The sequence below is a fragment of the Meles meles genome, chromosome 6 (assembly GCF_922984935.1).
Source record: "Meles meles chromosome 6, mMelMel3.1 paternal haplotype, whole genome shotgun sequence".
Lineage (NCBI taxonomy): Eukaryota > Metazoa > Chordata > Mammalia > Carnivora > Mustelidae > Meles > Meles meles.
Genome location: NC_060071.1, coordinates 140,853,030 through 140,867,245, shown reverse-complemented (window position 1 = coordinate 140,867,245; position 14,216 = coordinate 140,853,030). Strand labels below are relative to the sequence as shown.

The 14,216-nt window shown below is 35.4% G+C and overlaps 1 protein-coding gene across 10 annotated transcripts in view; it reads right to left on the bottom strand.

The window, feature by feature from the left end:
- Window positions 1-14,216, bottom strand: part of UNC79 (unc-79 homolog, NALCN channel complex subunit) — a 248,546-nt gene that overhangs the window by 147,019 nt on the left and 87,311 nt on the right. For all 10 annotated transcript variants that reach the window (XM_046010109.1, XM_046010111.1, XM_046010112.1 and 7 more), the window contains exon 8: window positions 1,719-1,783. In XM_046010109.1, coding sequence (XP_045866065.1) covers window positions 1,719-1,783 — 65 coding nt within the window. The remainder of the gene's footprint in view (window positions 1-1,718; window positions 1,784-14,216) is intronic.

Sequence of the window (14,216 nt, the reverse complement as noted above, 5' to 3'; positions counted from 1 at the left end):
TCATTAGTAATTATGAAGTCAGAGGACTCCTGAGAATGGAATCTGACATAAGGTCAAAGAAAAAAAAAATAAGTGGAAAAACCTGACAACAAGTACCTCCTTCCTGTTGGTGTCTGAGTGAACCAAAAGAGGGCATTGTAACATAAGCCGGAAGAGGAAAGGCCAGGTAAAGAAACTAAAGTAAGAGAGCTGCGTGATTCTCACCACCGGAAGAATTAAGCTAAAATCCAGGGATAACATATGAGCGTCACACGTGTTTGTCTCAGAACGTCCTTGCACTGAAGAAAAGTACCCTGGAGTCCCAAATGTCTGTGGAAGTTCAGAGGAGGGGTGCTCAGAGCAGAATGGGTGAGACTGAGCCTCCACGGCTGGATTTCCCTCATTTGCTCTTTCTCAACATAAATTCATTCAACTTGACTTTATCAAAAACAGAGATGAAACATAATACAAGAAGGTCCTCTGCTAGTAAGATACATCTGGATGACTATGTTATTATTGGCACTCCTCTGACTTTTCTGATATATGAAACACATTTTGGTCCATTTGTACTTCTTTTTGATTCCATTTGTATTTATATTTCTTCTATCTCATGTTACCTCTTCTACTCTGCTTCTATAACATGATACTATCATGTTTCTATTATTTGGCAATCTTCACAATCTTCCTGTGTATAGAAGAATGGAGGCAAACTCTCAGGATACTAGGTTCTAATAGGTATCTGTGAATTCTAACGACTTGATGTTACTTCTACTCTTCTTATTATAAAAAATTAATCCTTGCAAATCCAGACACAGGTCTCTCCAGCCAAGTACTGAACCAAGAGATATACCATAAGTAATTTTGTTAAAAGGTGTGATTGTTTTTCTTAACATTCGACTTCAAAGATTCAGGGTTATAACAAGACAGGGAAATTTGTGGTGGTAGAACAAGAATAAGGCTTAGAGTCAAGCTACCTGGTTCTGGCTTAGGAAAGTGTCTTGCCTCTCTAAATCCCTGTTCCCTTGGGACACCTGGGTGGCTCAGTGGGTTAAAGCCTCTGCCTTTGGCTCAGGTCATGATCCCAGGGTCCTGAAATCAAGCCCTGCATCAGGCTCTCTGCCTGCCTCTCTGCCTACTTGTGATCTCTGTCTGCCAAATAAATAAAAATTTAAAAATCTAAAAAATTAAAATTAAAAACTAAAAAAAATTTTTTAAAAACCCTGTTCCCTTACCTCTAAAATACTTTTCCATGTGTTTGCTCCCCAACTACCCCTAAGTCATCTTGACTAAGTCATATCTATGATCTGGGCCAAAATTTAACCATTTTATTCATTTTGGTCATATGACTCTTGAATTTGCAGTTATATACCAAACTCTCATAATCTGAAATGAGTGAAACAGGGGCAAAGTATATTTCCTTGAGTTTATTAAAAAAGAGAGAAGCCAAGTAGGACTATGTAAGAGTTCCACCAGGATTATTCTAATAATTACTCATTGCTACACACCACTTGACCAAGAACTCATAGCCAAACCCTTCAGTCACCACTGTTCATTGCTCTGTCTTCAACCAATCCACCAAAGCACGGTCAGATGGAACACAGAAGTGCTTGAGTTTACCACAGAGCGTAGGCCTCTCTGCTTTATGGAGAAGGATGCAGTCTACTCCATTTCATTCAGCTCCTGATAATCTGACCACCGACAATACAATACGGCATCATATTTATCTAATAAAACAGTACCTTCACAGCTGGCTTGTTAATTGCGTTGTGGCATTCAATGTGCTGGCAGTGGATGGGATTCCAAGCTGTAAAGCAAAGCATAGTTGATCAACACTCCTCACTGGAGTTATTAGTGCTAGTAAAAGCATAGCAGATATTACACTAGGTTTCTTCTTCCTAAGCAGAATCATCATCAGAATGCTTCCTAAGATAATCATTTTTAAATCTAAGACAAATTTAAAAATTGAACAAAGATACCATAACTCCATCTATTTTTCCATAGAAGAGACAAGATAAGGTGAAATCCACAGTGCCATTATATTACTTCCCAATGATATACTACTATTAGTAAGTTCTCCAAGGCTTGTACATATCTATGGTTTCATTTCATTCTGCCAGCAGCCCTGTGGAATAGGTATAGCAGATTATAAATCTCATTTCCTATATTAGTAAGTGGAAGTTACAAAGGTTAAGTAGCCCACTGGGGTCACAGAGTTAATAAATGACAACTTGAGACTAAAACCTCTATTTCTTAGTTCTTAACACCAGTCTTTCCATTGTAGTACATATTAAGCTGAGCATCCTAGATATCTGGCACCAGGAAGTATTTCAAACTCATAATAACTGAAATGAATGGTAAGGCAACCTCCACTATCCCATGTCCCACCCCATTCTCACCAAATGTAGAGAATGGAAAATGAATTTCTTGCCCAAATGAAATATACATATATATCTCTCTCATACCACACACTGTGACCCACAGACTAACCTCTGCTAATTTGCTAATACCCACTCCTTAACACAGTATCACACAGAATGAAGATAAGACCAAGTGATCTGGGATAGATCAGAATGAAAGTCACAACAAGTAATTATCTTCATCTAGATTATTTGGTAGTTCAAAGCACTTAGCTAACAATATTCCATCATTTAAAAATGCAATAAAGGGGTGCCTGGGTGCCTCAGTCAGTTAAGTGGCTGCCTTCGGCTCAGGTCATGATCCCAGGGTCCTGGGATGAAGCCCCACATTGGGCTCCTGCTCAATGGAGAGACTGCTTCTCCTTCTCCCTCTGCCTGCCACTCTGCCTACTTATGCTCTCTATCTCTCTGTCAAATAAATAAATAAATATTTTTTTAAAATAAATAAAAATAAAAATTCAATAAAATTGCATGTTTGAAAGTAGGAAATTTTTCTAAATTGTCAAATTCTAATCTTATAGGAGTATAATTGGTTTAATATACTAGAATTGGCAGATGAGAGGATATTTTTACTTAGTTATATGTCCAATTATAATTCAAAAATATGCATTATTATTCCAGACCATACAAAGTTTTCTATCCAGGGGTGTTCCAGCTTCAAATCGTCTAGCCTATGGTTAGACAAGATATGTGTCTGATTTGAAATTTAGGAAAATAAGGTCAACAGAGCCATTGACTTGAAAAAATACACAATGAGTCAATTTATTTAAAATAAGACAAGAAATACAGAACAAAAACCACTACTCTAAAAAGCACAGTATCATATTGATTATAATTTTAGGGAGAACAAAAGAATAAATAAATCAGGAAAGAATGGATAAATGAAGAAATAATTTGAATACAGACATTCCATAACTATAAAATGTTTCCTACATGTGGAAAAGTCAAGATGAATATAGATAGCAGCAACAAGTTTTCTTCTGTAATTACAGAAACCTTTCAGAAAAGACTGCCTTTAACCAGTATATGAGTTGCAAATACATAGGACATGTGTCTTTTCCTCCAATCCCAAACTCATGACAGATGTCACTAATCCATAAGAACAATCCTTCCTGCTGAGTCCAGAAGTGGCCTTAAAATCCTTCTCAACACAGAGGTCCACAGAATTACCACTAATAAAACAGAGTTGGCGCACAAGATAAAATCTGCTAGCCCTTACTGAATCCCTGTATTATGAGAATATTTGCAGATCACTTTATAAATATGAAGAAGCCTTGACACTTATAGATAGAAGTAATAGTCAAGATATATAACAACTACTATAGCAAAGGCACAAGGAAATAAGAATGCACAACAGCCACAGCACTTGATCAGGGCTCTAAAGACTCCTGCTTTGCCAGGAATTAATGCTTTACAAGTAGATGGTGGGGATATCCTGGAGGTCCTACTCCTCTAATATTTTATTTCATTTTTACAGAGTGTCACCCAGTTAAGAATAGATTGTAGGATAACTCACTTAGTTTACCGAAGTCACACTAAGCTTTAAACTTACCAGAATAGGGACTATTAGTTTTTCTTGGGCATCAAAAATCACTTGTCAAGATTTCAAAAATATGATGCCTGAAACTCATGTTAAGTCTGCTGAATCAAAATCCTTAAGGGTAGAGAACAGGTATTTTTTTAACTGGGAAAACCACTACAACCGATTCTGATATAGGATCAATCTACATACCTTACTGTATGATAAATTCAGTCATGATAGATCTCCCTTTCTTTGAAAATAAAAATAAAAAATATATAATCTAAAAACATGGCAGATAAGAAATCTGCTTCTAACTACAACAGAGTAACTGGTATTAGTCTGGCCTTCCCATCATAAACAATTATAAAACTCAAAAATATATACAAAACAACTGTTTTCAGAAATTGGACAATAGGTAGTGTAGAACAATAATCCTTGAGAGACGAGAAACAATTAAGTCAGCCCTGCAATCACCCTGGCTTTCTTCCTGGAAGCAATTTCTGGACCTTGGATATGGAAGGAGAAAGATCAGCACAGTTGGGTAGTTTCATTGAATTGAGGGGACAAAACCTCGAGTATAAAGAAGCAAGGTGACTTATATTTGCTACATAGTAGAGCAAAGAAGAGGGAGTTATGCTAAGAAAGAGCTCCAGAAATCTGAGTAAGAATCTTTTTAGGTCTTTGGCTTTATAATAAGCAGAACATGTATAAGACAAAACTCCATAGGCTACTTAGAGGACAACTATGCAGGATCTGTAAGCAGAATAATTCCTACATCTCATCTGAGAGATATTCAAGTTCCAACTGACCAGAGTGAAGGGAACTGAGTGAAAACCTGGAACATTCAATAGAGACTCTAGGAGGTCATACCTTAGCAGTATGGCTACACTAACATTAGGGAAAAAGTTATTCCAGTCTCCCCCTAACAAAGCATAAGGACAAGCCCTAAAAGGGTCAAGCTGATCCACCAGTAACTTGAAAGCCAAAACAAACCTCAAAACACTATAATGGAAGAAAACAAAATCCAGATACTAAATAACGTAATACTCATAAAGTCCAACATCCAGTAAAAATTATTCAATATTTGAAAAAGAAAGAAAATATTACCCATAATCAGAGGGAAAAAAACTGACCAACAGAAATAAATCCAGAAATTATAGAAGATGAGGTAGTTAGCAAACAAGAACTTAAAAACAGCTATTATAAACACATTCAAAGGAAAATATGAACACAATGAGAATAGAGATGAAAAATACATAAAAGAACCAAGTGGACTTTCTAGAATTAAAAATGTAATATAGAGCATGGAAAATTCACTGAATGGGCTTAATGGTAGATTAGGCAATGCACAGGGAAAGATAGTGAATTAGAAGACATAGCAGCAGGAACTACTGAAACTGAAGAAATGGAAGAAAAATAAAAGAGCTTCAGTGAGCTGTGGGAAAATATTAGGCAGTATAAAGCACATCTGGCTAAAAGTCCAAAGGAGGAGGAGGGATATATTTGAAAAAGCAATGAAAAATTTTTTTAATTTGATAAAAACTATAAGCCCACAGATCCAAGCTCAATGAATCTTAGGCAAAATAAAAGCTAAGAAAATCACACCAAAACTCATTATAATCAAGCTGATGAAAAACCATGATAATGAGAAACTCTTAACAGCAGACAGAAAGAAAAAAAAAAACAAAAAACAGACACATTACTTACAGGGGAACAAAGATAAGAATGATCGCTGATTTCTCGTCAGAAACAATGCAACCCAGAAGACAATGGAACGACATCTTTATTAGGCTGAAAGAAAAAAACTGTCAACCTATAATTCTATAGCCAGTGAAAATTTCCTTCAAAACTGAATATAAAATAAAGACTAATGGAAGACAAACACAAGATAAGAGAAATCATTGCCAGCTGAGCTCCACAACAAGAAACGTAAAAGAAAGCCTGAAGGAAAATGATACCAGATGGAAGCTAGGACCTACACTAGACATAGTGTTCTGCACATGGCAAATATGATGAACAAAGGACTTTCTACCTATATTTGTGTAATGTTAAAAAATGATTTACTGTTTAAAACAATAACAGCCATGTATTGTGAAACTAAAAATATATATGGAAGTAAATATTTGATAACAAGAACAGAAATGATGGGAGTGAGGAAATGAAAGTGCCCAGGGTTCTTATATTACATGTAAACTAGTATAATATTATTTGAAGGTAGACTGTGAAGTTAAAAGTACATATTGTAAACCCTAGAGCAATTCTTCTTAAAAATGGTATAGCTGATAATTCAATGCAGAGATGAAATACTAAAAACAATTAACCAAAAAGACAAGATATTAAAAAAAAAGGGGGGGGGCAAAGAATAGATGGAACAAATAGAAAACAAGTGTAAGATGACAGACTTCAGCCCAACCATATGTAATTACATTAAATGTAAATGACTTACACAATAATTACATGGCATGTAAACAATAATAGGCAGAGATTGTAAAAAAGGATTTAATTTTTTCAAAAAAAAATTACCCAAATATATTCTACCTGTGAGAAACACACTTGGAAATATAAAGATAGATAAGTTAAAAGTGAACAGAGGTGGACCTGGCTGACTCAGTCAGAAGGGCATGCAACTCTTGATCTCAGGATTGGGAACTTGAGCTCCACATTGGGTGTAGAGATTACTCAAATAAATAAATATTTTTAAAAGAGTAAACAGGAAAAAAAAATACACCACACTAATATAATGCTACTTACAAGAAAGCTGGAGTGTCTATATAAATATGAGAGAAGTAGACTCTAGAACAAATAATATTACTAGTAATAAAGAAGAATATTTCATGATGAAAGAGTCAATTCATCAAAATGACATAATAATCATAAATATGTGTACATCTAATGATAGAGTTTCAAATTAAATGAAACAAACTGACAGAACTGAAAGAGAAATAAGTCTGTAATTAATGCTGTAAATTTCAACAATCCTCTCTCAGTCTTGAGACAATATTCTGGTCCATAAAATAAGGTTGAAAAATTTAGATGGAATGAAATCATAAAGTAAATTTCCTGACCACAATGAAATTAAACTAAAAATGAACAAAAAGATATCTGAAGAGTCACAAAATATTTGTGCACTTAAAAAACACACCTCTAAACAACGCATAAAACAAAAGAAAAATGGAAAGAAATATTAGAAAATATACTGCATTGAAATTCAATGAAATCACAGCATATCAAATTTGTGGAATGAGACTAAAACAATGTTTAAAGATAAATTTATGGCTTTAAATTCTTGAACTGGATCATATAAAATGTCTAAAATAAAAAATTTATGCTTCTATCTTAATAAGACAGAAAAAGAACAAGTTAAACTCAATGTTAACAGAAGGAATAATAAAGATAGAGGCAGAAATCAATGAAATTGGGAATAAGAAACCAATAGAGAAAATCATAAAACCAAGTACTGATTCTTTGGAAAGTTCAATAAAATTGAAAAGCCACCTAGCTAGCCTGATGAAAAAAAAAACAGAGAAAAAAACAAATTATCAGTATCAAGAGTGAAAGCTAGGTCAGCACCACAGATCCTACAGATATGCCGATAAATGTGGTCAGTTGGACAAAACGCATAAATTGTTTATTCCTCAAAAAACAGGTAACAAAATTACAAGCATGATTGAATAAAAAGTAGAAAACTTAAATGCCCCATAACATTAAATTGAATCAATAATGTGAAACCTTCCTACAGAGAATACCTCAAGTCCAGATGGAGTCACCAGTGAATTCTATTAACTGTTTAAGGAATAAATAATACAAATTCTACAAAAACTCTTTAAGAAAAAGAACAGGAGGAAACTCTTCCCAACCCATTTTATGAGGTCAGCATTACTCTATAAACAAAACAGATGACAATTATAATAAAAGAAAACTAGATCAATGCCCCTCATAAATGTAGGAACAAGAAAACTTAAAAAACTAGCAAATTGAGTTTGGCAACATAATATAGCTGACAATATGGACCTTACCCCAGTTAATATAAGGTTGGATTCACAACACAAAGCATATCAATGTACTTTTTACTGTATCAATAAAATAAAGAAGTCATGTGATCATCTCACTAGAAGAAAATGTATTTAACTAAAATTGACATTTACTGATGATAAAAACTCTCAGTAAACTAAGAATAAAGAGGAACTTCCTCACTTTGATACAAAGCATCTGTGGAAAGCCTACAACAAACATCAGATTTAATGCCAAAAGTCTGAATATAAGCCTCTTAGGAACTGGGGGAGAAAGCAAAGATATACACTTGCAGCACTTTTATTCAACACTGAACTGGAAATATGAGTCAGAGCAATGAGAAAAAAAAAGAAAGAAAGGAAGGAGGATAGCTGGGAAAGAAGTAAAGAAGGGAGAGAGGGAGGGAGGGATGAAAGGAGGCAGGCAGGCAAATCAGAAAGACAAACAAATTAGGAAGGAAGAAGAAAAAAATTCGATTATATTTATCTGCAAGAGAGGATAATCATGTACCCAGAAAATCTTAAGAAACTTACAAATAAGCTACAAAAACCAAGAGAGTTTAGCAAGGTCATTGGATATAAAGTAAAAATACAAAAATCAATTACATTTTTATGTAATTATTTATTATGCAATAAACAAGTAGAATATTAAATTCTTAAATACTATTTACAATAGCATCCAAACCCATGAGGTATTCAGGAATAACTTTAACAAATATCTATAAGACCTATACACTGGAAACTAGAAAACACTGCTGAGAAAAATTAAACAAGGCCTAAATAAATGGTTAGATATGCCATATTCATGGATCAGAAGATTCAATATTGAGTCTTTTCGCAAGATGTCAAATTATCTCTATTTCTCCTTTGAAGTAGCTATACTGGATTTTCCCATGATATGTACCGATAAACTTCTTTTTGTTAACTAAGTTTTAAATGTTTTGTCATTTTGGGGGCACCTGGGCGGCTCAGTGGGTTAAGCCTCTGCCTTCAGCTCAGATCATGGTCTCAGGGCCCCGGGATCGAGCCCTGCATTGGGCTCCCTGTTCAGCGGGGAGTCTGCTTCTCCCTCTCTCTCTGCCTGCCTCTCTGCCTACTTGTGATATCTCTCTCTGTCAAAGAAATAAATAAAACCTTTAAAAAGATAAATAGATAAATAAATAAATAAATGATACAACCCTTCAAAAAAAATAAATGTTTTGTCATTTTCAACACAAAGGAATCCTAACTGACACATGTTCAGAAGAGAAAAAAAAATTCAGAATTCTTCTTGCCAAAGTAATTTTGATGATTTGAAGTTTATATGCAATAATGATGTTTTAGTCTCTCAGGGCTGCTGTAACAACCTACCACAGACTGTATAGCTTCCCACATTTATTACATTTATAGGGTTTATTACCAGTACACACTGATTAAGATAAGAACTACTACTGAAGGCATTTCCACGTTCATGGTTTCTCTCTAATTTGAGTTCTCTGGTGTTTAATGAGATACATTTTCCTACTAAATGGTGGAATTCTACTACTGGTGGAATTGGCATTCATAGTATTATGAGATCTCATTTTTCTAGTAAAGGATGATTGATCAGTAAAGACTTTCCCACACTCATTATATCCATAGGGTTTCTCTCCAGGATGGATGTCCTAGTGTCCAATCAGATATGACTTCTGACTAAACATGTTCCCACATTCATAGGTTTTCCTACCTGTATGAATTTTGTTATGCTTCATTTGAAATTAATTATAACTGAATGATTTTTCATCTCCATCATATTCGTAAAGGCTCTTTCTTCTAAATTAAGTAAATCTAAGTTATCTTTTAAACTTCTTCCACCTAAGACACATTCATGGAGTTTTTGTCTTGATGGGAAAAATTACATTTACAAATGAGATAAAATGAAATACGTTTGCAAAATCTTCATACCCATATAGCCTTTCTGCTCAGTAGGTATTTTATCATAGATGCAATTCATTTGATTCAAAAGTCACTCTTTATATTCTTGGTGTATTTCTATTTGATTACCAGTTCCCCAGTTATCTCCTAAACAACCTGGAGGGAGTGTTCTTCTGCCACCATCCATAGCTATTCTCCTGGCTCCAATTTGAAGATCGTATCTGACATGGAAACAGGGCATCCCACTGAGGTGAAGTTCCTATCTTTTTCTAGCATCACATCCCTGAAGACAGTCCTCTAAGCAGAATCAAGCTGCTGCTACTCTTCCAGAGTTAAAAGTCCATGGCCATATCCTCAAAGGTCACAGATCCAGCACAGAGAGCTTAAGTAACTTGATGAGGTCATGCAGCAAGGTCATGCTGGATCCAGGATGGAACCCATGCAGCCTGGCTCAAGTCTTTGCAGACATGTGGAATGAAAATAGCAATTAGGCCACACAACAATCTAGTTAATACTGCAGAGGTGGCCAGTGGTCCAGTTGCTTGGCCACTGCCTCCTCATTCACACAGATGAGGTTCTCTTAAGTGAACACACAGGTGCATCTGGTCAAAGAGGCCCAACACTTCTGGCCTGGCTCAGGCCTCTGCACCCTCAGGATGAAAAGATGGAAACCAGGTACAAGATGGTCCCCACTGATGAGACTTCAGTCCTGGTTCAGACTCACCTGGCTGCTACATGAGCCAGGACAGTGCCACCATGGGGCATAATCCAGACCACTTGGCCACTAATGGGACCAGCAAAATTGATTTTAAAAGAAAAAAATGAAAGGCTAACCAAATAGATACTTCAAAGGAAAGACTATCAAGCTGACACCCGAGAAAAACTATCTAGTCTATGAATCAAAATATTTTAGGAAGGTATTATAGCATCTGCAACTTGATGTGAGAACACATGGCCTCTATAAAAACAGGAGTAGAAAGTCAAAGAAATTCATGGTGAGATGGGAAGCTAACAGAATGAGATAAAAATGAATCTGGACAAGAGATATGATAAGTATAATTAAACTAAAAATAAAAGAGTAAAATTAGAAACCCAGATTCAAAGCAATAAATAGAGCTGATTTGGGGGAAAAGTCATGTAAGTTATACAGAAAACCAAACAGAGAAGTCAAGAATATAGAAGATAAAAATATGGAAAATAGTGGTTAGAATATCTTCATAGCATAGAAAATGAAAATCTGACCTATGAATTATGGGTATTCCTGAGAAACATACCAAAACAATTTGAAGAAAGCAATAATTTAAAATTTCATTAATGAGAAGTTTCCTTAAAAAGATTGAAAAAGGGCCTGAATTTCCAGATTGAAAGCACTCTTAATGTTATAGGCAAAAGTCAATAAAAATATGCTCATATATTAAAAAAATTTAAGAAAGGGGCACCAGGGTAGCATAGTCAATTAAGCCTCCAATGCTTGGCTTCAGCTCAGGTTGTGATCTCAGTGTCGTGAGATCAGGCCCTGAGCTGGGCTCCTTCCTCAGTGTGGAGTCTTCTTGATTCTCTCTCCTACTCCCTCTACCCATTCCATTCATTCTCTCTCTCACTCTCTTTCTCTCAAATAAAGAAATAAATCCTTTAAAATGTATATATTTAAGAAAAGTTTTTAAAATAAGTAAATCTCTAAGAACTAAGAGCAACCAAAATGATTTCTGTAACAGACAAATCACACTGGTTTAAGATCTGTCTTCTATAATTCTAAATGCCAGAAAACAATGAAACAATATTTACATATTTTTCACAGTGAAGTAGTTTCCTTCCATGTGTGAAGAAATATATATTCTTACATATGCTGAACTAAAAATATATATATAACTTATATTCCACTCTTGACAATATTACAGAAAAAGAGTTTAGGTTCCATTTCCTCACAAATTACAGACAAATTAATACAAGCTGATTGTCCTATTGAGAACAATTAGAAAACTGGACAAGAGTAAAAGCAAAACAAACCAACCAAAACCAAAGCAACACAAAACACAGGGGGCACCTGGGTGGCTCAGTGGGTTAAGCCGCTGCCTTCGGCTCAGGTCATGATCTCAGGGTCCTGGGATCGAGTCCCACATCGGGCTCTCTGCTCAGCGGAGAGCCTGCTTCCCTTCCTCTCTCTCTGCCTGCCTCTCTGTGATTTCTCTCTGTCAAATAAATAAAATCTTAAAAAAAAAAAAAAAAACCACCAGAGAACATTATGGGGGAACTATTGGGCCATGATTCAAAAAAAAAAAAAAGAAAGAATCATCAAAAGGTGAAAATGGCATTTAAGGCCTTGCTTCCTCCTTTGCCTATTTCTCTATCTGCCAATTCCATATGATGAGCAGATTTCAACTCTTTGAAGTAGGGGAACAAAAATTGAAATTTGGGGACAATCAAGGAGTGGAAGACCTAAAAATCTCCCTAGACATTGTAGGCAGACGTCCCAAAATGCCATACTACAGAGTAAAGGGAAACAGAGTTAGACCAACCCTCAAAGGGACTGAAGACCAGCTTCAAATCATCTCAAGAAAGTACGATACGTCTTTTTTTTGAGCTGCATTAAGGTGACCTGGATTGCCAATGTCCATAGCCTCAAAATTTCCAGAGGCAAAAGCAAACCCTATCTGATGAAATATAACAATCTAAACCTCAAATGAACTTTATAGTTTTTCTACTTATTGTTTTTCATAAAATTTAAAAATACATAAAAATGTAAGACAAGTAAACAAAAGAAATGATAACAAAATCAGAATTTCCAGAGATTCATAAAATTGAATTACCTGAAATAAATTTTAAAATAACTATGTCTAATATGTTCTATAAAGTAAAAGACAAGTTAGAAAATAATCTTCAAGGGGCGCCTGGGTGGCTCAGTGGGTTAAGCCACTGCCTTCGGCTCAGGTCATGATCTCAGGGTCCTGGGATCGAGTCCCGCATCGGGCTCTCTGCTCAGCAGCAGCCTGCTTCCCTGTCTCTCTCTCTGCCTGCCTCTCTGTTTACTTGTGATCCCTCTCTGTCAAATAAATAAATAAATAATCAAAAAAAAAAAAAGAAAATAATCTTCAAGGAACTCGCATTTCTTCTTTAAATCACCAAATGGAAATTCTAGAATTTAAAAATGTAATTAACAAAACTAAGAATACAACTGGGAAGCTAAAGAATTAGTGAGCAGGAAAATAATTTGGAAAAAAAGGTTCAGCATGAAGCACAGAAAGATGAAATTAGGGAAGAGAATACAAAAATTATTCATAGGAGACATGGAAGAAAGGTCTACCATATGTGTCATTGGAATTTCAGAAAGAGGGATAAGAAAAACAAAACCAAACAAACACCATATACACACATATATAATTAAATAAACTTTAAAAAAAAATATTGGACATAAACAGCAGAAGAAAGAATTCATAACGTGAAGACAGGTTAATATAAACCCAACTAAAATACAGATAAACTTCTTTTTTTTTTTTAAACACGGACTGGGGGAGTACCACCTCTGAAACAATAACAAATATTTTTTTTAAATCTCAAGAGGAGAGGAGGAAAAGAAAGGGGCAGAGTAAATACCTAGAAAGGATAACACCCCACATTTTTTCCAACACTGATGATGAACATGAAACCAAAAATCCAAGAAGCTTGACAAACCTCAGGCAGAATGAACATAAACATCACTACACATAAGCAGATCATAATGAAACTAAACTACGACTACTAAATACCAAAATAAGGAGAGAATCTTTAAAAGAGTCAGACAGAAAATATCCTATTACATTTTGGAATAAAATCATAAGAATGATGTAAAATTTCTGTCTTATAATTTGTTTCATTATCAGAAACAATGGCATGATATCCTTGAAGTATTAAAAAATTCACTGGTTCACAATCACACAAAACAAACTGGGGGTTGCTGGGGGAGGGGGGTTGGGAGAGGGGGAGGGGGGTTATGGACATTGGGGAGGGTATGTGCTATGGTAAGTGCTGTGAAGTGTGTAAACCTGGCGATTCACAGACCTGTACCCCTGGGGATAAAAATACATTATATGTTTATAAAAAATAAAAAAATAAAAAAGAAATCTGTTTTCAAAAAAAAAAAATTCACTGATTCAGAGGAGGAGTCAAGATGGCGGAGAAGTAGCAGCCTGAGACTACATCAGGTGGCAGGAGATCAGCTCGATAGCTTATCTAAACATTGCAAACACCTACAAATCCAACGGGAGAGCGAAGAGAAGAAGAACAGCAACTCTAGAAACAGAAAATCAACCACTTTCTGAAAGGTAGGACTGGCGGAGAAGTGAATCTAAAACGACGGGAAGATAGACCGCGGGGGGAGGGGCCGGCTCCCGGCAAGCGGCGGAGGAACGGAGCACAAAA